The sequence below is a fragment of the Crocodylus siamensis genome, chromosome 12 (genome assembly GCF_052110815.1).
Source record: "Crocodylus siamensis isolate JL-2025a chromosome 12, ASM5211081v1, whole genome shotgun sequence".
Taxonomy (NCBI): Eukaryota; Metazoa; Chordata; order Crocodylia; family Crocodylidae; genus Crocodylus; species Crocodylus siamensis.
Genome location: NC_143406.1, coordinates 13,744,811 through 13,771,927, shown reverse-complemented (window position 1 = coordinate 13,771,927; position 27,117 = coordinate 13,744,811). Strand labels below are relative to the sequence as shown.

At 43.3% G+C, this 27,117-nt stretch overlaps 1 protein-coding gene and 1 long non-coding RNA gene across 4 annotated transcripts in view; one reads left to right on the top strand and one right to left on the bottom strand.

The window, feature by feature from the left end:
* LOC149854667 (uncharacterized) overlaps positions 1-10,373 on the bottom strand; it is a 58,949-nt gene extending 48,576 nt beyond the window's left edge. The window contains exon 1 of the long non-coding RNA XR_016438671.1: positions 10,196-10,373. This is a non-coding gene — a long non-coding RNA (uncharacterized LOC149854667). The remainder of the gene's footprint in view (positions 1-10,195) is intronic.
* The window catches only part of MMEL1 (membrane metalloendopeptidase like 1), an 82,415-nt gene continuing 65,383 nt past the window's right edge, over positions 10,086-27,117 (top strand). Inside the window, exons 1-2 of one of the 3 annotated variants that reach the window (XM_090023770.1) lie at positions 10,086-10,237; positions 23,337-23,500. In XM_090023770.1, the coding sequence (XP_089879896.1) occupies positions 23,347-23,500 (154 nt within the window). In that variant the 5' untranslated portion in view covers positions 10,086-10,237; positions 23,337-23,346. Of the gene's footprint in view, positions 10,238-22,361; positions 23,170-23,336; positions 23,501-27,117 lie in introns of those variants that run through there. The other 2 variants (XM_090023769.1, XM_090023768.1) reach the window with 2 other exon arrangements.

The following is a 27,117-nucleotide window of genomic DNA, read 5'->3' as shown; positions in this document are numbered from 1 at the left end:
TACCATATTGCAGAGAACACGGCACTGGCTACAGGGTGAAACAGTAGCATAACTAGGCATAGGTGATCAGGATGCCAACCCCAAGCACCATCTTAGAGGGGGGTGCAAGTATGGCAGCCAGTGATGATGAGGACCTCACCATCACTGCCACCAAGGGGACAAAAATTCCTAATTATGCCTCTAGGATGGAAGTACCATTCTGGTTGTCATTCCCCTCCCTCTGTCATGTTGCATTATCATTTAGACACGTGCCAAGGTGGTGCAAAGTCCAATCTTGGGACATTACACATGCAGTCTACAGATACGAGTGCACTGGACAATGTTGCACTGTGTCCAGAACAGCAGCTGTTTACATTCATTTTGCCCTGGTTTAACCAAACCTCCAGGGAACCTGTTTACAAGGCCTTTTCCATCTCTAGTACTACTGACTCCATGAAATGTCCCAACATAATTATGGAGGAGAGTAAAAACTGCTGTTGTCAACAAAGTTTAAAGCAATGCTGGGAAACAAGGGCTGCATCCCTACTTTGATTTCTATTAAAAGGGAACTGAAAAAAATCCATCCTTTTTTCAGATATATTACCCTGTTCTCTGAAGACCAGTAATCTCAAATAAAACTTCCTTCCCTGCCCACTCAATCAACCAGCAAACATGGAACCGTAACCTTAGACTTTTTACATAACTGTTTGTTCTACCCTGAGAGTGCAGGTGGGGTGAGTTTGTGTTTCTGCCCCTTTCAAGGTCAAGAACGTTTAATCTGTTTTTAACACTGGGGACACTGATGAGTAATTATTTCTCCTGATTGCCATTGAAAGCCATAGTACGGTTTCTTTCCAAGCATGAAATTATATTTTTAGACTCATGCTGGCTACCCTTGCAAACTAAAAGAAATAGCCTGGATGAGAATACTGATTTTTCTTCAGGAATCATAGACTGGTAAGAATTTTACTGTATGATATCCTCAGAAAGTTTTGTTCTTTATTGTTTCTGACTGACTAGACCAACCTGCCGTATAGACTTCCCATGTCAGCTTTTGTGTTGACATCTCTTCTTTTAGTTGCCGCTTCTGCTCTGAGCAATCTGTGTCAGTTAGCTGAGAGCTTCTCTTTAGCAAATTTGCTCCCTTCTCACCATTTGCAGGGTTGATATACCTTCTTGTCCTTGTTCTCTGGCACTTGCAGTTTGCCACTTTTAAAGACAATATAAGGAAAAGAGAGCTGCCCCAAAGGCATTCATGAATAACAAAGGCATCTGGTCAAATCTAGAAAAGGCACGAGTGCCCAAATTGACCTTGTTTGGATTGACCTAATTCTGGAGAGACCAGGAGACTGATTCTCCGCTCACTTATGACAGGTACAAGTCAGTAGCAATAGCAGTGAGAATGATCCCCTACATCCCTAAGGCAGAAGAGAGCAGATTGCTCTCCACAGTATATTTATGCCTTAGTCTCTTTGCTGAGAGCAGTGCTATCAGCTCTCTGAATGTTCTTGTGCATCTCCCAGGAATGGGTGTTTGCCTTAAGGCCCCAGTTTGTGGAGTTATCTGAATGCAGGAGGAGCCTATTAAGTTGCTAAGCCCCTCTGTGGGGAGGCAGCATGAAAACATGGAAGGGAATGGTGATGCAATATGACCCACGTTACCTATAAAGCCAATAGCAAGGCTGGTACAGAAGCCAGATGTCCTAACACCCTGGACAATGGTGCTAGAAGACCGTGCTGCTTCTAAGAGGCTCTTTTGGTATTTGTTAGTGGTGCTTTGTAATTAAATCCTGTGCCTTGAGCACATTTTTACTAGCCTTCAGGAGTTTTCCTTTAAACATAGGGGCCAGATTCCATCCTGTAATGCTCTTCCCTGCCAGGTGCAGAGTTGTCCTGGGACAAGTCTGTTTTCAGGTTCCTATCACTATGGTTTTTTTTAAGTGCTGTGAAGTCACGTAGGAGCCTCTTCTCTACTATCTGTGGGCCACTCTCAGCAGGCCCTAACCATTATCATATATACATATATATCCATACACACACACACAAATCTCCCCTCTCCTCTTTCTGTACCAATTAAATTATTGTGATCAAAGATCTTATCTCTTGGCCAGGCCTGAGCTTCTGATTATGGCATCTTTCTTCCAACTAATATATTTAAGCTATCAAATAGAACTTTTCTATCAGTCACAGCTAGAGGGGTTTGATTAATTACGACATATCATTATGAATGCTAAACAGCATTTCACGTCAACCCACTTAAATTCTGCATTTGCGGGGACTTGAGAGCAAGCAGAATCAGCTGATTTCTCTTCATTCTAGCAGTTGTCTAGGCCATGTCTGCAGAGGCCACACATGTGGGCACATAAAACACACTCACATATGCACACTAGTCTATACTGTATTATGGCAGTCGCCACTAATATTGGATTCAAATCGGCTCAAAATTTCCATTTTTGATTCAGGTTCCAGAAAGGAAGTCTGCATTGAGATTCAAAGGCTTTTCAAGTCTCAGTAATTAACCTTTAGTGTAGTTTTGGTTATAGCTCTGGTTGGTGGTCAGGCCTTCATACTGACAAGCTTTGGGACCCATTCCAACTCCTTTTAAAGCCAGTGCAAGAGTCGCATCGACTCCAGTAGGACCATGACCATCAGGACCATCACTTGAGTTAGCAATGCTCAATGTGTCACAGCCTAACCCTAAAGTACTCAAACAATGGAATTGTGAGGAATGCCACATCTAAATGTGTGCTCAAGCCACAGTACTCTGCAGTCATATCTGGAGGAAGATGGAGATGAATTGCATTGTTTAATGTCAAGCCCTCTGCATGCAGGTCTCATATGAACCCCCATGTCCAGTCCAAATCAAAGACTGAGAATTCCCTTTGTGGAAGTAGGATTTGTCCTTCTTTCTTCCAGCCCTGCCTCCCCAGTCAGCAGTAGCTATGCACCATGTACCAGCTGGCATTTAGCAGTAGATTGCCCCTTCCTCTTCCAGGCACTATGGGCAGTGTCACACATTCAACTTAATACTTACTAAGTGCAGTTAAAATCCAAGCAGATGTACATTCAAGTAGTTCAGTCCATGTTAAATGCCCTTGTGGCATTGCAAAGTTGTTCCCTTTCATGAGAGGGTTATCTCCTAACACATACTAACTTTAATTTCATAGATTTCATAGACATTAGGGCTGGAAGGGACCTCGGGAGATCATCGAGTCCAGCCCCCTGCCCAAAGCTGGAGTCATAGGATCCCACCAAGATAAGCATCCAATTTACTCTTGAAGGTGTTCAATGTAGGTCCTTGAACCACCTCTGCTGGCAGACTCTTCCAGACTTTGGGGGCTTGGACAGTAAAGAAATTCTTCCTTATGTCCAGCCTGAAACGGTCTTGCAGGAGTTTGTGACCGTTCGACCTCGTCATCCCATGGGGCGCTCTGGTGAACAGACGTTCCCCCAGATCCTGGTGGTCACCCCGATAAACTTATAGGTGGCCATCAGATCACCCCTGAGCCTGCGCTTTTCCAGGCTAAAGAGTCCCATGGCTCTCAGCCTGTCATCGTAAGATCTGTTTTCCTGACCTCTGATCATGCACGTGGCTCTCCTCTGGACTCTCTCAATGTATCATTGAGAGAATGTATTGGAATGTATCATGACATTCCAATAATTTGCAGTTGTTGCAAGTGAATGTTTGACAGTCCTTAAATCCAGTTCTCCTACCCTCCTACTTGGTCACTAGACATTTTATACGGGTGATATTTTTGTATTAGGAAATAATTTCCACTTCTCCTCAAATGTCTAGATAAAAATTCTGTGGCAGGGCTATTCTGTATGTTTTCTGAAGTATGAACTGTGATTCTCTAAGATTATGGGGTTATTTGCTTTTCTGCAGAAGGAGGGATACATGGGAACCAGTCTCTTGGGCAAGAGAGCTGTGAAGAGAAGGTTGCACTTGCATTATAGGCTACCCATTGCTTTGACCCCTTCTTATAGGTCTCCCAGGCAAAACACTTCGGGACATATTCTCTTTTTCTGCTAGTATAAATCCAACACAACTGAGAAGTCAAACAATATTGGCCTGGATTAATACTGGTGTAATGAAGAGCTTCTGCCCTACTTATGCTGCATGCATAGTAAAGCCAAGACACCAATTAGCTCTGAAGGCAGTTTAAAGCTGTACTAGCCCCAAAGACCACAGAGCATCTATATTTTATTGAATGTTAAGCTGCAGGCAAGAATCCCTCTTTTTTCTGTTGACTCTGCTCTCTTTTTGCTATTATGCAGCCTCAGCTATAAATTGGTAAAGGTTTAGTAATTGCAATTTATCAGCACTCTGCATGGGGAAGCAAACAAGCTGAGGAGACGAAAACACACCATCAGGCATTGTCATGAAGTAATGAATAATGAAGGAAAGCTTTGCAATAATAACTAGAGAGGTCTCTCTGAAACACACTCACTCCACATCCCTATCTTTATAAAGTATTTATCCAATGCTTCTCATAAGAATATAAAGGGGAAAGCAGCTGCTAAAACATTTATAACCCAAACAGAGTTTCATAAATAAAGTTTCCTGACCATAAGTGTTAAGAGTCAAGGAGGCAAAGAAAGAGATTTGAAGGCATGGCAAATATTCAAGTGCAAGCTTTGCCCAAAATTTTAAACAGAGGCAGCTCCCAACTTCTGAGAATCTCAAAAAAGTTGACTGGGTTTTTACCCCATTTAATCTCTTCTCCCCACCATTATTTTCCCTTTTCCTCACTTTTCTTCTGGAAGACTACAGAATATATCTGCTAGTGTGTGTGTGTGTGTGTGTGTGTGTTTTACCAACACATTTTGGAAATGGACATTTCCCTGGTGAAGTAGCCTCTTGACTCTCACTCTTGCTGCCTGTATTTTCCATATATAATGTCACAGGGAAGAACACTGCCATGGCTTCCACTGATGCAAACTCATTGCAGTCACCCACTGGCATGAATGTGCATCAGTGAGGATGGTGTTTGACTCTTACAGGCAGATGTTTCACTTTAAATGACAGCTACTCTAAAAGCCATTTATTTTATCATCATCTCCCTGGGCAAAATTAACTGTGTTATCATTGCATCGCTTCTGCATCAAGCAATTTCCAATTTGCCAGGGTTCTGAGGAGCCACTGTCCTCGTTAATTTAATGTGTTACATGAAATTAGCATTGGCATTACAGTCTGCCGTTGGAGCCTCAGCTCTTTAATCACATTTCAACTAAACCAGCCCATGTTGGAATCTGTTTGTTCTCTGAGCCATTACTCAATGACACCTTAAGTAAAATAGCTCATTATTTAAACCACACAGCTCTCCAAACCCACAGAAACCATCTACAGGAACCCAAAAGACTTTCCTCTCCCTCCCCCTACTCCTGTAGGTTGCAGAACAGATCATTCCCCCCCCTCTCCTCCCCCAGTGCTCCCCAAAGCCAAAGCCAATGGGACAGCAACACAGGCAAATGGTTAGAGCATGGCACTGGGAGTCAGAAGACTCAGGTTCTCATGACTGTACGGCAGCATTTTAAATTGCCTATGGGAATAATTTTGGTGCTCCTTTGGATCCTGATCACAAACCGATTCCCACCTATAAGAGTAAACTGTCTGTCCTGTTCTCCACACCAGATCAGGGCCTAGCACTGATTTGTTTTGAAAAGTACTAAACACCCACAGCTTCCTGATGAAAACCTATCAGGAACTGAAAGGCCTGAGGAAGGGTACTGTGATACCCAAAAGTTTGTGTCCATAACAGCCATAAAGTTGGTCCAATAAAAGATATCACTCAAAAGAATTCTTCCCTCTCATACATCTCCTGGATCATCATGGCAACTACATCACCTCAACACTACCAGCTAGTTGAAGATTTTTGTCAGTACTTCAAAAACGTGTTGTAGTTAACTGGCAGAGCTGACAGTCTGTGCCCCCATACATCCCACCCGACACCCAGAGCGCCTCTGGAGATGCATGGGATAATAGCTAACACCAGATTGCTCGCACGCAAAGAGGATGGGAAATAAGAGATGTGAAAATAGGTTTGCAGGTCCTATTACCAACAAGCAGGTAATCTGGAACAGGGGATATGGAGAGGACATTTAATGTCCCTGTTCCATTCCTGGTGTCCATTATGTTGTGTCCACAAGGTAGTGTGGCCATCACAGAAGACATTCCAGTTTTCTCCTACTCTGTCCTTTATTCATATGAAACCCAACACCTTTATGTCCTCTATATTTCTCTTCAAGAGAAAAATAGAGGACATGAAGACATCTGTTTTTGTATCAAAGGAGGACAGAGGACAACCGGATTGTCCTCTATGATGGCCACCCTACCACAAGGTGAACCTTCTTCACATTGTTTTCAGTTTGGTCTTGAAAGCACCTGATGCAACTCAATGAATTGGGTTCACGAGATACTATTCTCCTGTACAAGAGCCTGAACTGAACTTGAGGACATCATTAAACCCAGATCAGGGCAAGAGAAGGCAAGGTGTGAAAAAGACCCCATTAAATTTTTGCTCTTGAAGGGCCCATCTCTTCAGAAATCACCTTTTAGTGCATAGAAACCTGTGACATCCAATCTTATGCAATAGTGAAAAGGTTTAGAATTCTAAGTACTCAGAATTTATCTAAAAATTATATTAAAATGTGATAAAGTTAAAAATATGTTGGGGTCCCACCTAAGTATTAGGCAAAGCAGCAGAAGTGGCTCTTATGCTATAGCCTTTTAACAGGAAATTAAGCTTTCATATATTGTTATCTGCTTTTTTGTAGTCTGGTCAGTGTAATTCTGCTCTTATTTTTCTTTTCGTGCTTCTTCAGGCCACCTCTTAGGCAATTAATTCTACTTGCTAAAGAAAGCAGGTAATTAGCAATCTACAAAAGTTATGCTGTGTCCACATTTTTAATGAGTTCAGATGTTTTCATTGATTGCATTCTCAACTACTTTGGACTGGCTTAAATGCCTGCTAACCCAAACCAATTAAGCCTCCTAATAAACCTTGTTGATGAACTGCAATATGAACACACATCAAGTGAGGATGCAAAGGGCAGTGCCAAGGAGTTGACCCCTTCAATTCAGAGTAGACAGTAATAGTGTTGAAGGACTGGATTCATTTTGCATTGGGAACCTTTTTAATAGAGTTCAACTCGTGTCTCGTTGGGAGCCAATGCCATGATTTAACAACACTCTTAGGCACATGCTTAAATCTATCCCCTTTCAACAAAGCACATAAGGGAGCTCTTTTCCTATTATCTGCTTCCCTGTTCATTCTTTTAATAAAGAATAAGAAAAGGCCCTTGTGAGCCCTTTTCCAGTTATTATCTACCCCCTCCCCCACTCATTTTTTTAAAATAATCATCAGCATTCCTGAACCAGTTCCTGTTTCCTAGATATTTTCAGGCTGTGGGAGGATCTTTTAATGGAACTTAATTGTTATAGTTCAAAAATGCATGCCTGAGGTAATAACATGGCCTGTATTCCTGGTTAATTTAAGTAAATGTTTGTGCTCATTTTGCTGGCACGCTGCCCACTACAAATCCAAGAGCAAGTCAAATAAGAGCTAGAGGTCTGAGCATCACACTGGGACCCAGGAATTCCTGTATCGATGTCATTAATATAATGATTTAGTAAACGGAAGTGTACTGGCACTCGTCAAACCAAGGCAAGCCCTCTTTGCCCTGAAGAGCTTATAGAGGTTGGTTCTTAGGCAGCAAACACCACAAAAGTCAACAGCTCCCCTCACCCTTCAGGAGGTGGAAGAGATTGCAGGACTGAAGCCTACAATTTGTGAAAAATGAAACCGAGGGATAACAAATAAGGAAGGATGATGATGAGCAAGAGTGCACTTTCTTTGCTATGAATGCTTCAGAAGTTCTACTTCTGCCCTAGCTGTCCATCTGTCATTTTGAAAACCCTTAAAATCATAGATTAAGTACAAGAACAATTTAAGGTCTGGGAAGGCTGCCTAGAAAGAGACCTAGAAAAGTCAGCCTACTTAGTTTTTCAGGAAAAGAATAGGAAGTAGTTTGGTCATATTCTATAGATACTTGCATGCCAAAGGAGATTTCTGAGGTAAAGGGACCTTTCATCCAGTTGAAATAAGCAAAAGATGATCAAGTGGCTGTAGGGTGGAAGTAGACAAGTTCAGATGGGAAGAAGGTGCAAACTTTTATCAGAGAAAGTAATTTACCACTAGGCCAACTCACCTAGGGATGCGGTAGAGCCTCCATCAATTTAGTCTCTAATAGAGACCAACTGTCTCTCTCTGAAGGAGATGTTCTAGCTCTAACCAAAGCCGACTTACGGCAGAAATCACAGTGTGAAAGTCTATGTTCAGTATTCTTCAGATAATCAGTCAAGCTGAGCATAATGCCTGCCCCCTAAGTCTTGATATCTGCTAATCTAGTTGTGACAATGATTCCCTGTGGCTAGGGACAGAACCAGTACAAGTGATCAAAAACCAGTTCAAATCTGTAACACAACAGTAGTTCAGTGCATATAAACTGCTTTCAGCATGGCCATAACTGGTTTAAGATCAACTTGGATGGATGTAGTATCAGACTGACTTGATTTAGGTTAAATCAATTTATTGACCTTCTGTCCCAGATCCTTTCCAGATTCAAGTTAACTCAGTCATCCAGCATCCCATGATGCTTTGTTTCTCCCTTGCAAGCCCCCCACCCCCACAACCGCCCTTTGCAGGGTGGGCAAGCTAGGCTTGACCCAATCTGTCTGTTCCAGCCCAGCAGGGAGGTGTGCTTGAGCGCCCCTCAGCACCTGGCCTGAGCCACTGTAGGCCTGTGGCTGTATTTCTGGATTCGAAAGTGAATGTTTGTTCTCTTGCTTATCAATTCAGTGGATGCAGTTTAGACTAACTTGCAAAGATTGAATCAATTCTGCCTTGTGCTTTTTGACTGTCTGTACTTAGCCTGTGTGACCTTGCCTTCTCTGTAAAATGGAGCTAAGAACCTATTCCAGGCACATGTAAGCATCCAGTCATTAACGCTTATGAGGCACTTTGAAGAAGCCACATTTTCTGTGAAAGTGCCAAACAGCATTATCAAATCTATTCCCCATCAGCTTTGCTAGTAGAGGCGTCATTATGGGCCTGTCTGTGGTTCTGCATCCAGCCCGGCTTATTTTTAGACTTCTACTGTGTGCATACAAGGAAATGCTGCCAGCAAAGTGTACTGGTCACCGCCTTGCTTTTAACTGAAGTTTGGAGCAGGCAGCCCCTCCTGGTCCCTAGAGAAGGAAAGAAACAGGGTAGGAGAGAAATACTGAAACACATCAGAGCGACAAATTCCTTTGCACAAAAATAAGCTAAGCTGTACTAATGAATAACAGTTCTATCAGCGTGGCTGGGCAATATTAATTCTTGGCCCTTTTAGCCCGTGGTGCCAAATGTGTATCTATCTTGCTGACAGTAGTTATCTTCTTAGCAGGTCTACAGGAGCTGTAGTAAGTAGATGGCTCTGCAGGTATTTTCTAGCCTTTCCCAACTTATCTAAAAGCCTTTGCCTTTTGTTGGAGACCTAGTGGACATGAAATGCAAACACTTCACAAAAGTCAGTTAAAAAGAAGTACCTCTCATTAGTTCCCTAGCAGGTGCATTGCAAAATACATACATACATACATCGCTTCACTCACATATTTAATTTGAGAATTGCGTATCATTGCAAATATATGTTATGCACTACATTTAGGCATTCACTGTATAGAAAACAAGACATTCTTTTTTACGGAGCTGAAACCTCTCTGGTATAGAATAAGGAAAAGATTAAACAGCTAGTTAAAGATCTTTCTTAAAAGCTAGTCATAGTAGGAATTTTACAAATGCTGGAAAATCGGCATGAACGTGAACTGTCAAACTTGTCCCCAAAGGACAGCACTTCTATGGCTGCTATTTCTCTTCCCTATCCTGGATAAAAAACTGATGGTTTCCAATATGGTAGAAAGAGTTAAATCTCCATTCCAGCTCTCCTTAATAATCTCCAAGCAGAGCATTTAATTCATTGGGCATTCTAAGCCACCTGTGCATGAGAGTAAATGCACAAAAGGGAAAGAGAGGGAGGGCAACATAGCCACCGCACTTTGTAAACCCATTTCTTGAGCATAGCCTGTTAAAAGAGATCAGGGCTGATAATGGGCATTCATTTCCCTCTGTCAGAAAATGTAAGCATCCCGACTGCATCTCAGAAAGCACACTCACCACCTGCCTTCTGCAGCTGAAAAATTTCTCCACGAGACCAGGGTAAGACAACTTCTCATTTCTCAAGCTTCTTGCTTCTGTTTGTTCAGCCTGTATGCATGTAGAAATTTGTGGCACAAAGAGAGAATTTATCTTGAGGGGGCAGAGAAAGGAAGAGTTACAAGGCAAAGTCTGGACATTGAGGGTTTCCTGATTCTACCTGGGTTTGGAATATGTTTGCTGGGGATTGCTTACACCACACATCTGGTGGCCAGCCCGTGAGGGGGAGCATTGAGCACTGATTTTTTTTTAAAGTGCTAGTTAATAGTCTTGTTAAGTTGCATTGGCATTCAGAGACAAACTGGCTATTATGAGCAGTGTAAGTTATCCTTTAGAGCACTGTACTTCCTATAAAATAAATCACAAAGCAGAAATCCAGCTACATGAGAGTGCCTTATTAGTATTACTGGTTTTGTGAATGCTATGCTAGGGCTTTTGTCATTACAGTATAATTTCATGCTGTCTTCTGCTGTCTCCGTAATACTTACTACCTACATGGATGTGTGCTAGTGTGTACAGTAGGTCCATTGTCAGTACTGTTTCTTAAATAGAAATGTTTCTACTGTGCTTCAGAAAGCAGCTGGGTGGAGCCGAGGGGACCAGACTGCACTGTGTAGCAAATCATGGAATTTACTAACATTATACAATTTGGCGCTATTACACACCACTTCTATTCCTAAGCAAAACCAGTTAATGGGGCTAGTAAATCATTTTAGTTGAACATTTTATTTATATGGTGTCTTTGTTAGCTGACAGTGCTGAACTTTCCTTTTTTGCACTATTTCAGATGCAAATAGAATACTTCACCATATGTATGCTTAATACAAAAGAAACCCAAACCACAACAGAAATAGCTACCCTTCAGACTTGTATTCCTTTATTGCACTAAATGCAAGGGGGTGTTTAGCAGAACAATTCTTAAACAGCTGTTTGGGACAGCTTCTTTCCGCTTTTGACATGCTGTCCTTTCTAATCAGCAACAAAAGAAGAAAATGCAAATACTTCCTTTCCAGGTAGCTCCTAATATGTTTCAGTTGCACGTTTCTACCTGGATGGGGGTGGACACAGGTGCCAGATTGTACTGGTGCGTAGCAGTGGCTTTAAAGAAAAGAATGAAGATTCAGTGGGCTAACAACTCCACTCTGGACTGACCTGCCTGTTCCTATTGTGTGATATTTTTATGACAATCAGTAACAGAATCAGAAGCAGTAGAAGTAGAACTGGCAACAAAAAGCAAATCTGTCATGCAAAGTGACATACGAATATGCTTTGCCTATCAATATAGTAATTAAAAATCTTAAAATTACCAGGGTTCAAGGTGCTGCACTATCACCGAAACTTCTTTAGTCAATATAAATACAAAGCCACATACTACTGTAATTCCCTTTGTTTAAATAATACAAAATGAAATCATAAGAAAGAGGAAAAGGAAAAGAACTGTGTATTTTTGAGGAACACTTGGCAGAGTTAGCTTTATTTCCTCACCTACAGATAATTTCTTTTCCTAAGAAACTTCATCAACCATTTCCATCAGACATAAAGAAAAACCATTTCCCTCAGACATAAAGAAAAACCATTCCTGCACAAGGATACTTGCTGAATAACTGTTGAACAGGAAACATTCACCCAAGTGACTATCCCAGGAGGAGATTGTAGGTGCTGCACTCGGAAGTATGCTTCTTCCTGGATATGCATGTCAGAGTACCTGGGTGACAGGGGACCCTATATATTAACTGTGTATGTATATGTACATGTGCATATGTTACATGAGTTGTAAAGGGAGGCTGTAAAAATAAATTAGATCTTCTCTTACCTCTTTATGATCAAAAGTTTCTAGTTCTCACTGGGCCTTGGTACTACGTGGGGCTTCTCTTGCAAGTTTTCCACAGTACTTCACACATCCTGTTTTCCATGTCTTCCCATCTGATCTATATGTCAGTAAGGAATGCCCTCCCCTGCAGAAGCATTTCTCTGTGTCCTGGATGTTATCCACCCGAGAAGGACTTAGCACTACCCATGGAGAGGCATAAAGCGCACTACTGGATTAAGTCTCCTCCATTTTCTTCCCCTGGCCATTTCTTACCCTGTGCCCAAGCTGGGACATCACCTGCGGGTGATAACTAGATGCTGTAATTGTGCTGACTTTTCTGGGTGAGATTTCCACAGGCAGCTAGCTCCAAAAGGGTGTGATGCTGTTCCAAAAGGGGAAAGGCCTCTGTCTCAGGAAGCAATTAAGAAAGGATGTTGAGGGGCTTATCTGAGCTCCCTGCCTGCAGAAAGAATAGAAGCCATTTGATAAGAGCAAAACTAGCCTGAGAAGACAGTGATTGCTGTAGCCACTTCCAGTAATACATAGCTATAGTTTGGTTTTTATTAAGCTTGTCACTTTCTAGTTCCACTTCTGTTGCCTCTTTGCTCTCATCTACCCAGTTCAGCCAGCCACAGAGGGTAGAAGGCAATCGTAAATTTGGTTGTAGGTCTCAATTCAAATTCTCCCAAAGTTTGGGGCTGTCCAGATGCAGGGATTTGGTCTAAGGACTTCTCAAGTCACTCTTGAGCTTGGATGTCTTCATGTATTATCTGAATTTGCCCATTATCAAATGGCCATGTTGGGTTAACTACAAATGAGAAAGGGACTTTGTCCCTTCCTTGCCTTGTGTGTATTCTACGAACATGGGACATCCACTCCTTCATGCCAGCAAGCCAGAGACAGGAGAGGAAGGATCCTGCCACTGTTACATGGAGGGGAAAAGGGAGGTCTGCTCAACTACACTAGCAGATTGCCTGGTAACGCGGGCCTGCACAGAATCCTCAGAGGCCGCATCATAAAGCCCAAGGGTATTTACTCATTTGACAATACCACCGGGGGCCTTGGCAAACCCAGGTTCCATCCACAGGTTCACGGCAACAGCATTTGTGCCACAATGTGCCAGCAATTCCCAGTCATGGAAAGGCAGCACACAAGCGCCCTCCATCTTTTCATCCTGCCCTCTTAATGGCAATGTTGAAGACAGGACGCCTTCCTACAGCATTCTCAAGGCTGCGGGGGAAAGCCCAGAGAATCAGGACTTCACTGAGGCACTTTCACCAACTCCATTTATTTAGAGAGAACAGTGAAAGCTGGAAATCCATGGACTCTGATCTTCTCTCCCGTTGTCCCTGAATGTAGGTCAGGTCTTTGGGGACTCAGGTCATCTGACAGGAAGAAATGGAAACATTGAGATGACCACTGTGCTACACCACCATGCAGAGGAGGCCTTTGACATGTGTTGACCCTACCCTCCATGCGTTTATGATAGCTTTAGGAGCATTTTGGAGTTTTAAGTTCAGATGTCGATGTTTGATCCCTCGAAGACAGCTCCTTACTATTCCCGTTTGAGCAGAAGAGCCGAGGCACAGCTCAGAGCACCACAGAAGGGAAGCCTCCACTGCTTTTGTCCAAGAACTCCCTCATGCCAAAGAGTTTAAGGTTCTTATTAGAGCACATATTCTGACCTCCTCTAGCTCCTAAACTTCACCCAGTTGTCTCTATACTGAACTGATAACTTGGGCTAAAGCACTTCAAGCATCAGGAGATGAAACTGTTGAGCACCACAGGCAGAGAACAAGAGAGGCTGTCTTGCCACCAGTGCCTTGGGTGAGGTGTCCCCGGAAGAGCCCAGAAGGCAAATCACAACCTGTGCAGAGCAGAAGGTCAACCCCCTCTTTTCCCACTATGCCTGCTAACCTGACTGGGTGAGGACAATTCCTTCCAACCTCCGTATTTGAGGAGCAGTGTGACCCTGAACACGTGGATACGACACACCCGCCAAACATTTCAGAAAGAAAATTCTCTCTGCCCCTTCAGAACACCCTATCCAGCGTCCCACCCTTGCCCATGGCTAATCCCTAATGTTTTGAAGGAAGAAAACAAAAAGGCATGACAACTTGCAAGAGAAGCCCCACGAAGTACCAAGGCCCAGTGAGAACTAGAATCTTTTGATCATAAAGAGGTAAGAGAAGATCTAATTTATTCTTACAGCCTCCCTTTACAACTCATGTAACATATGCACATGTACACATATATACACAATTTCATGACAGGAGGAAGGAATACTTCCCTAGCTCTGCCAGCAGCCAGAAGAAAGTATTATATTTTATTATAATCATCATCTTGCTGCAAAATTGTAAGAGTTGTGACCATGCTACAAAAAATGCAGAGGTTCCTGTTCTGGCCACGGCCCACAAGGAAAGGGAAAGAATGGGCAGACAAGGCTCTTTGGGTAAATGTGGCATCTTTTATTAGAACAACTAAATAGCCAGGAAAATTGTTCTTTGTAAGCTTATAGGTACAGCAGGGTGTTTGTACCCCAAAGCTTGCAAAGAACAATTTTTCTGACTATTTAGTTGGTCTAATAAAAGATATCATATTTACCCTAAAAACCATGTCTACCTACATCCTTAGACCAACACAGCTATAACCAACAACCCTAAACTAGGGAATGAATGGGGGCATTTATAGATTGACAGATATACAGGCTCCAAGGCCAGAAAGTATCACCGGGAATGTCCAGCTCGACTCCCTTCACATGCAAATGGTAGAATTTCTTTCAGAAGATGGATTAAAATGTACCTTTCCAAAGATATTTTATTTCTGCTTAATGACTCTAAATAATAGTGAGTCCATTGCCTCCTCTGGTAAGTGGCTCCAGGTTTAACTACCTTCCCAACTAGAACAATGCCTATTATTCTGAGGTTGAATTTATCTAATTTCAGTTTTCAACCACTGGACCTTGCTCTGCCTTTGTCTACAATGTTGAAAAGTGTCTTCCCTGCTATCAGGTCTCTTTTTCTGTGTTAGTCCTTACAAGCTGTGAGCAAATTGCTTCTCAACTGCTCTTTGATAAAGCTGAATAGAGAGGATTGCTAAGCTTCATATTGTGACCCTTATTTTTCAAACTCTGGATCATTTTTGTGGCCTCCCTTGAACTCAAATGGCTATTTCCAGCTCCTCCTTGAAGGGTGGACAGTGGATTTGGATATAGCATTGCAACTGTGGTTTTACCAAATATTGGGATTCATTTCTCTATTCACTGCCCTCTAGCCTATCCTTGCCTCATGCCAGTACTCCAGACATGAGCTTCAGCTTAGCTGAGCATTACACTGGTGAGAGAACAGGGCATCGTTGTCAGTAGCATTTCTGCAGTGCCTTAAGGGCAGAGGAAACACAGTGCCCTACCTCTACTTTCCACATTCAGTCACTGGATCCACCAACCCCTACCAGGAGCCTGCTACCCGAAGCACTGTGAAACAACCATGTACAAGAGTGCATCGCTCTCCCAGACTCTCTTTGACCTCGATTCAAAGCTGGCCAGAAGACAGGAGTTCTGCTTCATACAATATTTTGAGCTTTCAAGGGATGGTTTCCTTCTGCATCAGGATCAGAACAGACCTTTAGAAGTTCTTTCAAAAGAAAAAAATGAGAGAAAAAAGCCACTCCTGAAAGAGCCAATCGACAAATGATTAGGGCATGTATGTGGGATGTGGCAAACCCACATTCAAATTCTTACCCCAAACTGAGAACAGTAGGGAATTTACCCTCTCTTCCAAATCACACATTAGTGCTATAACAGCTAAGCTATTGCTATTCAGGTCTGGGGTCTTTCTATCCAGGTCTGTCCAGCCCTTCCATCCTGATGAGGCCAATCTTACAGAAGAATACTTTGCCCCTAACTCTCTACACTGAAATTGCAGTAGCTCTGGTGCACCTGAAGTCTCCTGTGACTAAGGAGAATAACCTCAGTAGTAACAAACTCTGTTTCATGGGCTGGTGTCACAATGAAAATGACATCAAAAGGGAACAGTAACCCAGAGAGGTGACTGGACACTCGCTCCCCACCACCTCAGGTACAGTACTTTAAGACCTACTCTTTGGGGCTTTGGGTTTAACCTTTTCACTATGTGGTCTTAATTGGTCCAGATTTCTTCATATAAGAAATAAAACATACATGGATCATTGATCCTTTTAGAGCAACAGAAAGCGAACAGCAACCCCCTTATCATTTCCATGGACTCATAAAGAAGTAGGGCTGGAAGGGACCTCCATAAGTCATCTAATCCAACCCCCTGCCTGAGGCAGGATCATCCCTATCCAAACCATCTTAGACAAACCCATTATATAAGCAAAACTCTTGGCAATTTACACATCAACACTGATACAAAGCCAAAGACATAACAGCCTAACCTGCCACAGGCAAAGCAGGGGGACCACATCAGCAAACATCCTGTTGCTGCAAAGGTTGTTAATACATGCTCAAGAGATTCCAGGAAGAAAGCCATGCCCCTAATACAGAGGAAGGCAAAAGAAAACCCCATAGTCCATACCAATTTGACCACAGGGTAAACTTCCTTCCTGACCCCAAATATGATGATTGGTCCTAAGCAAAGGGGCAAGACCCTCTAACCAGGAACCTCCCAGTTTAATTCCCCCCCGGAGCATTGGCACACTTCAGTCAAAGTTTCCAGCATGGGCTGCAGCCAACACCCAATGCCTCTGAGAAAGACTTTAATGGAAAAAAAACCCTAATACGTGGAGCTGGGGAAAAAAAACCCTGATGCGTGGAGCTGGGAAGGGGAAGAGAGTTCCCTCCTAGCTCCGATTGGAAACCGCCAAAGCCCAGAACTATGGGAAATAGCCGTACAAGAACACAAGCACAGCTACACCCAGATCATTCCTGACTAGTGGCTATCCAACTTCGTCTTGTGAACTCTCCATCACTCGAGGTGTTCAGCTTCCTTAGGCAGTCTATTCCACTGCCTCACTGTTATAACAGTTAAGAAGAGTTTCCTTGTATCGAATCTAAACCTACTTCATTGCAACTTCAAGCCACTGATCCACATCCTCTCTGCAGCAAGAAAGAAAAGGCCTTTTCCCTCGTTTTTATGACAGTCCTTGAAGTATATGAGGACTGCAATCATATCCCCTCTTAAGTGGCTTTTTCACAAGCTGAACATGCCTCTTTCCTTCAACTTCTCATATTACTTGCCTTCTAAGCCCTTTATCATTTTTACCACTTGCCTCTGGACCCTCTATAACTTCTCCGTGTCCTTTTTATAATGTGAAGCCCAAAACTGCACCCAATACTTCAGATCAGTGATAAAGCTGAAAAGGGAGGAAGGATCCAGGAAAAGGGAGGAAAGAGGACCCAGGAAACTATAGGCCCATTAGTCTTACCTTGGTCCTGGGGAAGCTCTTTGAGAAAATTATCCAGGAGCACATCTGCGAGGGACCAGCAGAGGAGATTATGCTCAGGGGCAACCAACACGGGTTCACTAGAGGCAGGTCTTGTCAGACCAACCTGGTGGCCTTCTACGACCAGGTCACAAAACCCTTAGATTCGGGTGTCGCAGTGGATGTAGTCTTTCTGAACTTTAGGAAGGCCTTCGACACTGTCTCTCACCCCATTCTCATTAAAAAATTAGGCAACTGTGGTGTTGATGCCTACACAGTCAGATGGGTTGCCAAGTGGCTGGAGGGCCGCACCCAGAGAGTGGTGGTGGACAGGTCATTTTCGACCTGGAGGGATGTGGGCAGTGGGGTCGCCCAGGGCTTGGTCCTTGGGTCTGCACTGTTCAACATCTTCATTAGCAACTTGGACGAGGGGGTGAAAAGCACCTTGTTCAAATTCACGGATGACACCAAGATGTGGCGAGAAGTGGGCATGCTAGAAGGGAGGGACAGGCTGCAATTGGATCTAGACAGGTTACAGGGGCAGGTGGATGAGAATAAAATGGGATTCAATACTGACAAGTGCAAGATGCACCTAGGAAGAAAGAACCACCAGCATACCTACAGGTTGGGGAACTCCCCTCTCATCAGCACAGAGGCAGAAAAGGATCTTGGAGTCATTATAGACTCCAAGATGAACATGAGCCGCCAATGTGGGGACGTGGTTAGGAAGGCTAACTGCACCTTGTCATGCATCCACAGATGTATCATGAGCAGGTCCAAGAAGGTGATCCTCCCCCTCTATGCAGCACTGGTCAGGCCGCAGCTGGAGTACTGCGTCCAGTTCTGGGCGCCGCACTTCAAGAGGGATGTGGACAACATGGAGAGGGTCCAGAGGAGGGCCACTCACATGATCAGGGGGCAGCAGGGCAGGCCCTATGAGGAGAAGCGACGGGACCTGAACCTGTTCAGCCTCCACAAGAGAAGGCTGAGAGGGGATCTGGTGGCATCTATAAACTGGCCAAGGGGGACCAGCAGGCAATGGGAGAGTCCCTGTTCCCCCGAGCACTACCACGAGTAGCAAGGAATAATGGCCATAAGTTGATGGACAGTAGATTCAGGCTAGACATCAGGAGGCACTACTTCACAGTCAGGGCGGCTAGGATCTGGAACCAGCTTCCAAGGGAAGTGCTGCTGACTCCTACCCTGGGGGTCTTCAAAAGGAGGCTAGATAGACACCTTGCCAGGGTTGTTTGACCCCACCATCCTTTCCTGCCCATGGCAGAGGGTCGGACTTGATGATCAGCTCAGGTCCCTTCCGACCCTACTAACTGTGAAATCCTATGAAATCCTTCCCCACATTGGGCCAAATTAGCAGCATCCAATCCATCCATGAGCCAGATCCAGCTAGTGGTCCTGATCTGGTGCCTGGGGTGGGTGTGAGGGGCACCATCTAGCTGTGCAGAGGAGGGCAGGGAGCAAGCCAGCCCAACATAGCCCCACAGGGGAAAAGGAGCTGGGCCTGGCCCTGTAGGAAGGAAGGGTAGCCTCATGGAGAGAGAAGGGGGCTCAGACCAGCCATGCAGAAATTGTGGCTTGGGGAGTTGGTAGTGGGGAGGGTGCTCATATTACTGGCCACTGCTCCCCCGTTACCACATTTCCTGACCTGTGAGGAGCCCCATGGGCCAGCTGTGACGGTTCTGCAGGCTGCATCTGGCCTGCAGGCCAGAGGTTGAGCACCCCCGATTTAGACAAAAGCTAACCGGTGCTCTATCACCTTCCACGTCTTGTACCTAATGCCTCTATTGATGCATCCCCAAGCCACAGTTGCTTTTTGTGCAGCTACATCATGCTATAGAAAGTTTCACATTGAATCTACCAAGACTTCCACATCCTTCTTTGGAGTGTAAACTTTCCAGCAAGTGAAAACTCTAACAGAACAAGAACTTTTAGACAAGAAACTTTCCCCATTTGATTTCCCCTTAACATTTCACTGTCTTTAAAGCAATTGGTTTTACATCTTCACAGGTAAAAGACAGGACCCAGGGAGTAACCTGGACCAGAAAGAAGACTAGAGTAACTAACTCTGTCAATGACCTGCTTTTTCACCCGGTACCAAGACACAGAGCCTCTTTACCCCTTGGTTTTCCCAGCTTTGCAAGAGGGATAATGACACTGAACTTCGTTCATGAAGGGGCAAAAAGTTCTGCATATGAGAAAAATGCTATTAATGGCTTGCATTATGATGTTGCTTTTGCCATGAGGGCTGCAAGGTAATATTGATGCTCTGTCAGAGACCAAAATAAGTCCTTTCCCTCAGAAGCAATGAGCAGAAAAGGGACATCACTGCCCTGTTGGAGAACTGTCGGAATGACTGATTACCCTATTCCAGTGACCACAGAGAAGTTGTTCAAAATCAAAAGAATTAATGAGTCTGCAGATGTGTCCTTTACAATTTCTGGTCCCTCTCCTGCTACAGCATGATGAGGGATTTTTTTTTTCTTTAAAGCAAAACAATTTAGCAGCCTTGTTAAATTTAGTAGTCCGTCTTAAATCAAAAACTTGACACAGCACAAGTGTCAATATCCCTTTACCTGTAGCATCAATATCTCAGTCCTTCTTATTTTAGTTTATAGCTCATGCCAAGTCAAACTCCAGTTCTAACTGAAGCTATGTCATGTCCTAATCAATAAGACAAATAATGACAACACCATGCTTACCAATGAGTCTAAAAAATGAATATTTACCTCTATGCTCAATGTATCAGATTAAAAGCATAATTTCGTTCCCTGCCACATATTATCATGATTCCTGTGAACTGACTTTAATGACAGCTCTGTTTCTCTCTCCTCGGAGGTGAGTTTAAGTCAGGAAAAAATATGTTTCTTTTCTGTTTTACCAAAGATGTACCACACATGCCAGACTGAGTCAAGAGGCATAAAGGTTGCTTCTAAGGATCGTTGGTATTAAATTAGCCAATGGCTGCCTGAATCATCTATAATTGTTTCAGTTAAACTACTTAGCAGGTTATTTCACCAACAGATTAAGAATGATGAGTCACTTTACTGGCTAGGAGCTCTATTAAGGCCATCCCATCTGAGTTTATTAACCATTTTCTGTGAGTATCATACAATACCAGGGTTAGAAAGGGTGTGTTAATGGGGTGTTCAGGTATTTGTCACAGATATTTCATGTACCCCCAGGTACATCTTTATTCCAGCCTTGGTTAAAACAATCCTAAATACTTGTTCCGCCTTATAATGGATTTTAAAACAGGACTGGCCAATACTGATGCTGACACAGGGAAAAAAAAGACATGTGGAAGCAACTTGATTTCTTGAAAAATATCCCTAGCATGTAGCGTATTTGTTCTTAGGCTGACTGCCAGATTTGTTTTAGTAGGTAGGTCAGAGTAGGTTGCTATTTTCATAAGTTCAGTATTAAAAATAATGTAAATAGTCACATAACAATATATGATTCCCTAAGACAGCTGATAACTTTCAAGGCTGACCACTGTTGATGTTCCACGAACTGTCCCCATCCAAACCCTGACTAGGAGTGCCATTACCTAGCATTAAGATCTGATCAAATGATCACATTTGGGTGCTCACACTGCAAGAGTTTGGACCATTAGCTATAAGTATTTTTTTTTAATTTGTATTTGTAGATCCTAAAACACCCCTATTCTTATGTACAAAGGTTTTAGTCTGGGAAAAGTGCCCAGTATACTGGAAATGTCCCCCTCAAGTTATTACAAAAACAAAGGAGGTAACTAAGGCCCAGCTCCTTAAAGTTATTTGGGCACTGAACTCCCATTGACTGCCGTAACTAAAAGGATTGGGACAAAAGTTATTTTACAAATTAGCTCTGAGGTAGGGAATTGTAACAGGAAAAGGGAAAGTGCTCCCACTGAAGCTCTGTCTGTCTCTCTTCTGTACAGACCCTTGGGCCTCATTCTAGACTCATGTCACAGGCCTCCCTGTCAATCTGATGTTGAAAGGACATCTTTGTCATGTGAACTGGGAGTCAAAGGCATCCAGAAAGTAATAGCCACGTTTCTCCCTCTCTCCATCGGCATGACTGACTCTGCCATGACTTACTCTGACACTGCCTACATATCCCTGGACACCACTGTGCTTGGGGCTGGGTGAAACCTCATTGCAGATTTATTCAGGATAAGTATAAGAAGAGGTTAAGCGCCTTTTGGAGTAATATAACTGAAGCAATTGGAGCCACCACAGAAAATACCGGCCATATGCAAGGCCAGTCAAGAGCTAAACTATGTTGGTAGGAGGCTGAAGGTAAAGGAAAGGGTATTGTTTTGGTGAAGCTGGGTTGAGTGTGTGTATGAGAGAGAAAGAGAGAGAAGCAATCAACCAGCTAAGAAGCATGAAAGAAACAGGGGAGGCATGTAGCAAAGTGTGGAAGAGCTCTTTTAGTGAGCCCTTGAGAAAAACAGAGAAGAGTGCTTTTTGATGAAGTGCTGAGTGGAAGAAGAGGCTTGGGGCATTGAGCAAGGAAATTGTCCCCTGCAGTCTGATTCCTGTTGTGATTAGGAAAACAGGACTTGGTGCATCTCTACTATTTAAACCAGTTTCATATCAGAGAAATATGTGACCCTCTCCTTGATGGAAAATACCCACCAGACCATGAATATTGACTGCGTGCTTGGGTCAGAGTAGCAATAACAGTCAGCCTATGCTGTTCTTAAACAGTTTATGGGGGGGGGGGGGAAATGACCCCCAGCTCCCACCGTTCCAGTATCAGTGCTGTACATTTGGATTCTAATCATGAAAAAAAAAAAATCAAAGGGAAGCCATATGTCCAACCTGGTCCCTCCTTCCCTTACAAATCGTCCTGCGAGTCTGGGAACCGCTGTGCAATCTACATTTCAGTCCTGGAATAAATGTGTTTTCAAGGCAGAGAAAGCAACCCAATACATTGCAACCCAAAATCCCGAGTACACTCCCAGCAGGGAGGTCTTCTCTTCACAGAACATCCCTCTTCTTCCCCTGAATAACCCCAGCAGGCTGCTGTGCCCAGGGGCTGAGGGGAAAGGCAAGCAGATCCCTAGAAAGCATGAGGGAACTTAGCAGAATCTTGGCTGCTGGCTTTTCTGAGTACATAGCCCTCGGTCTGTCTCTGCAAAGCAACCCCTCCTCCCCCTGCTGCTCAGGATCATTTGCTCGAAGCTAGGAGCACAGCACACAGCCGAGTTCAGAAGTTTGGGAATGGCTCTGGGAAGATTGCAAGGCTGGAGGGTGGAAGCCTTCATGAAACAGGAGCCTGCCACCTCTTCTGGGGGGCTTTCGTCTTCTGAATCTTCCTGCTCTGCCCAGGGGAAAGCAAGCACAGCAGCGAGACTGGCACCCTTTGGATACTACTGCTTTTAGCAGAGCCTGGTGGAGGTACCTGGATCCTCCGAGAAAAGTTCTTCGGGAAGGTCCTGGAAACCACAAGACGCTCTTCGAAGTGGGGAGAAGAAGGGGCAGTCACTCACCCTCCTTTTACCTTTGGGACTGTCTTTTGGGGGAAAAGGAGTTGCCCAAACAGATCCTGAGACTCTCTTTACATGTCCCAGGGAAGACTGTAAGTTAGGGCATTGCTCCATCTGGATCTAGGCAAACAGAGCGTGAAAGAGTCCCCAGCGCGCGCCGTCGGTTCGGTAGGCACTAGAAATGGAAAATGAGGTTGGGAAATCTGTGGACAATCAAATGGATAAATACATGTAATTATTCTGATGTTTTATTTCCATCTGTCTCTCTGTCTGTCTGCCCGTCTGTCTAGTGGCATTCTATATCCTCCTCCCTGCCTGCTCAGCTATGCATTTTGCTCTCCTGCTGAGCTAGCTGTGTGATTAATTTTTTTTCTCCCCCTCTCCCCATCCTGTTTTAGAGTTACAATAATGGGGAAATCAGAAAGTCAAATGGATATTGTAGAAAAATCAACGAAATCTGGGAAAAAATCCCGGAGCTTTGTGGCCATCGGTCTGTCTGTGCTGCTGCTTCTCATGACTTGCGCTGTGGTCGCCCTGGTGATCCTGTATGCCAGCAGCAGAGGTAAGAGACCTGCAGTCCTTACCCTCCCTCCTTCCCAACCTTTTCCTTCCTCAACACACAGGGCCTTTCTGCAGAGCTCTAGCAAAATAAACTTGGAGAGAAGATGTAGTCACCTTTCTGAGAGAGATTGCTGGCTCTGAGGTCATTACTGGAGATGTTTTTACGCTCATAGAGCCTTTTTTCCCATTGTAGCTGAAAGATGCAAGATTTTAATTTTAAAGTGTCATTAAGCATTGTATTCAAACCAGCATTTCAGTTGACAAGGATCAGACAAAATGTTTTACAGATGTTACGGTATAGAACATGTATGTGTGCACACGTGTGTGTATGCAAGGAAAAGCCAAGTCTTGGTAGTCTTGCATTTTGTAGAAACTCAAGTCTATTTTTATTATAGCCAGGGAATTTTAAAGCAACAGCTGCCTGGCAGTCCTTTGGGGGATTGTTTAGTTCAGTGTAAAAGCTTCTTTGAAAAATCCTTAGCAAGGATCCTTAGGGGGTGGCATAAATAAGGGTATGCAGAGCTGTTTGAACTGTAGGTGAGATGCAGTTCAGTGACTTTCATGTGAATGCCTTGCCAGGAATCTGACAATGCATGTTGCTTCCAGGTGCTTTGCCTAAATTTATTAAATGGAGAGACTGTTTAGCCCCCATAATAATATGTTTTTCACTGGCACTTGAATTCAAAGGGTTTTTTAATGTTCTTTTGAGCAATTCAGCCAGCAGCACCTGCCTCCTGTTTGTCAATTCCATGAATACCTCTTGATTTCGAAGCTTTGTTGAGATACTTGAGCACAAAATAAGAGAACTGTGATATCAAAACTAAAAGCAAGGCAGGGATTTCTTCTTCAGATATTGTATCTGCATTGCCTGCCTGCAGTGAATTGCTTTTTCAGGAACCCAAAAGCACACTAACGCTGTGAGCTTCCAAATACCAATCTATATAAAAAACCTTTTGTTGTTCCTGCTTTTGCTCTTCTGCTACCAGAAAATGAATGTTATCAGTGTTTGTTACAATCTGGGAGAAAATCCTTAAGTGTTTGACAGTTGTAATTCTCAGCAGAAAGTTTCTCATATTGAATCTGTTACCCCTGGAGATGCAAGTAAAAATACCCCAGCTCCAAGTGCTCCTGAAAGCTAGAACTCAATCTGAAGGACAGGAATACATGTATTGAAGTGCCAAGCTTGTCCAGAATGTGGTTATTTGGACCCACAAAGGGCTGATAAGTCTGGTCTGTATTTTAGTTTGCATATGAGTGCCTTCGTTTTACGCTCAAGTGAAGCAAAACTCAGCCAAAACTATGAAGTTTTGCCCTCTGTGGACAAACATCATAATGCTCACCTCAAAACCTGTGGGGAGGGAGGCTGTTCAAGTGGAGAGTTGGTCAAGGCTCATTTCCACAAACTGGTTTTAGGTTAGAAAACACTTATTTGTCCAATGTTTTGTGAGAGCATTCTAGTTCAGTTAAACTTTTGCCAGGAAAGGTCTTGCAGGTCAAGTCAGGTCCCATCAAAAGAAGAAAGATGAAACCGCTGCTGGCCAACAGGCTGGGGTCAGGTTGTTCACCTGGGCTGTGGGAGTGCTAGGCTTACATCCCTACTCCTCTATTTTCCCACACCCAGACCTAACCACTGGGTTGTAGATTTAGACCTCTTGCAAAATAGACAATCATATATTGGCTGGGGCTTCATGGGGTTACGTCCCTGTTTAAAATCAGGCAAGGATTTACATTAGCCTCTCCCACACCCCAGCTGAGTAGCCTGCCCACAAGGCTATTTGCTATTCTGGAGCAAATCTTTCTGGCTTTTTTTTTTTTCAGGGGGATGGAGGTGGGGAGGGGAACAGAATATTGAAAGTTCTTGCTTTCATCCTGATACAGAACAGAAATAATTTTTAAACCTAGAAAAGTTTTGCTGGACAGAAAAACTGTTTTCCACCCAGCTGTGTTTATAACCCATATTAGGCCCACTTACATCAAGTTGAAAGGCTTTTGCCAACCCCAGAGCCTAGTTTGAGATTTGTAAGTTTTTCCAAGAATAAAAGTTAACAATAGGAAAGCCAGTGTCATGCAAAGCACCAGAAACACGTCAACTGAATAAGCTGTTTCTGATGGGAACAAGAACTTATTATCATCCTAATTACACACAAACATTAAGAAAGGTTGGAAATGAGAATGGGGTATTGGCTTGCTTATTGAAAGCTGGGCAGTAAACAGATTTGCAACAGCAGCCTCATGCATTCTTCATCAAAATGACAGTTCCCTGCAAATACTCATTGAAGCAAAATGCTAGATAGCCAACTGAATATTAAAAGGATTATATGTCCCATCTCATGTCCTTCCTCTCTCTGTCTAATATATCTATATCTGTTCCATAGGATCTATCAGTTCCATAGGAATAGTGAAAAATATTTCAGCTTTAATATTTTGAACCACAACTTTATAATCTTTTTTTGTAAGAGATCTAGGGGACTTTGACTTCCAAATGTGCTTCCTTTTTTTCCCCAGGCCCTGGCCTAAATAAGTCCAAAGGAAAGAACATAACAACTGTAGAATAATATTGGGATAGGTAGAGAGAGAAAGAGCAAACGTTTTTTCAGTCTAAACATACCACACTTTCATTTACACCATTCCCCTGCCCACCCGTATGAAGTGCACACATACCGATTCCAATGCTGGATTGTACAGGTTACAGTCCCAAGGACATCTTTGCACTGATCCTAGAATAAACAAAGATGTGAAGCCATGAGCAAACATTAGAAAACACAGACAAATGACAGCCTGGGAAAGGACACAAAGCAGAAACAGTCCAAATCTCCCTGTATCACCAATCCCAATATTAAAGAATTATGATATTCAATATTAGAATGGCTTTTTGTTTCTATAGCAATTTTTATCTTCTCATTTCAGAGCCTTCAAGGGTTCTTGAAGGTAATATTTTCAGGATTGCCTTTGCATCACTGGAGAGCAGTGGTTATAATTATCATTTAGTATTTGCATGTAAATGCCAGGCACAGGCCAGACTCCATTGCCCTAGGTGCTGCCAAAACTTAAAATACTTAGAGTCTTACATTTTTTTTAAATGGAAGATGAGATGTGCAGGCAGTCACAATCTCTCCCTCCCCACCTTCGCAAATCTGCCGCCTATAAACACCATATGGCAAGATTCATGTATCCTGAGAGCTGACACTCTGACCCTCTTGCTTTTACCTGGCATTTAGTGCAAGTGGAAATACAGGAATGTAAAACCAGGAGGTTTGGGATATGAAAGACAAGATGGACAGATATTCAGCATCTGTTAACATTCACATGAATTTATAGATTAGTTTCCTTTAGCCACTATTACAGAAAGAATTTTACAAGTACAAACAAGAGATATTCATTTCTGTCCAGGGGCCACTAAAATGCAACATTTAAGTCTCATTTGAAATAGAGTAGACCTGGGCTGTCTGCAGGGAGGCAGTTTTCACCCATTGCAAACATTCATGTCAGTAAATTGTATTTACCAGAATTATCCACCAAAAGGTGATTTCAAAAGCAGGAGCACAAGTTCCTCAGGAAGATAAACCATCAGGCTTGCATTCAAGTACAGTATTTGTACCAGAAAAGACAGCAAACTCT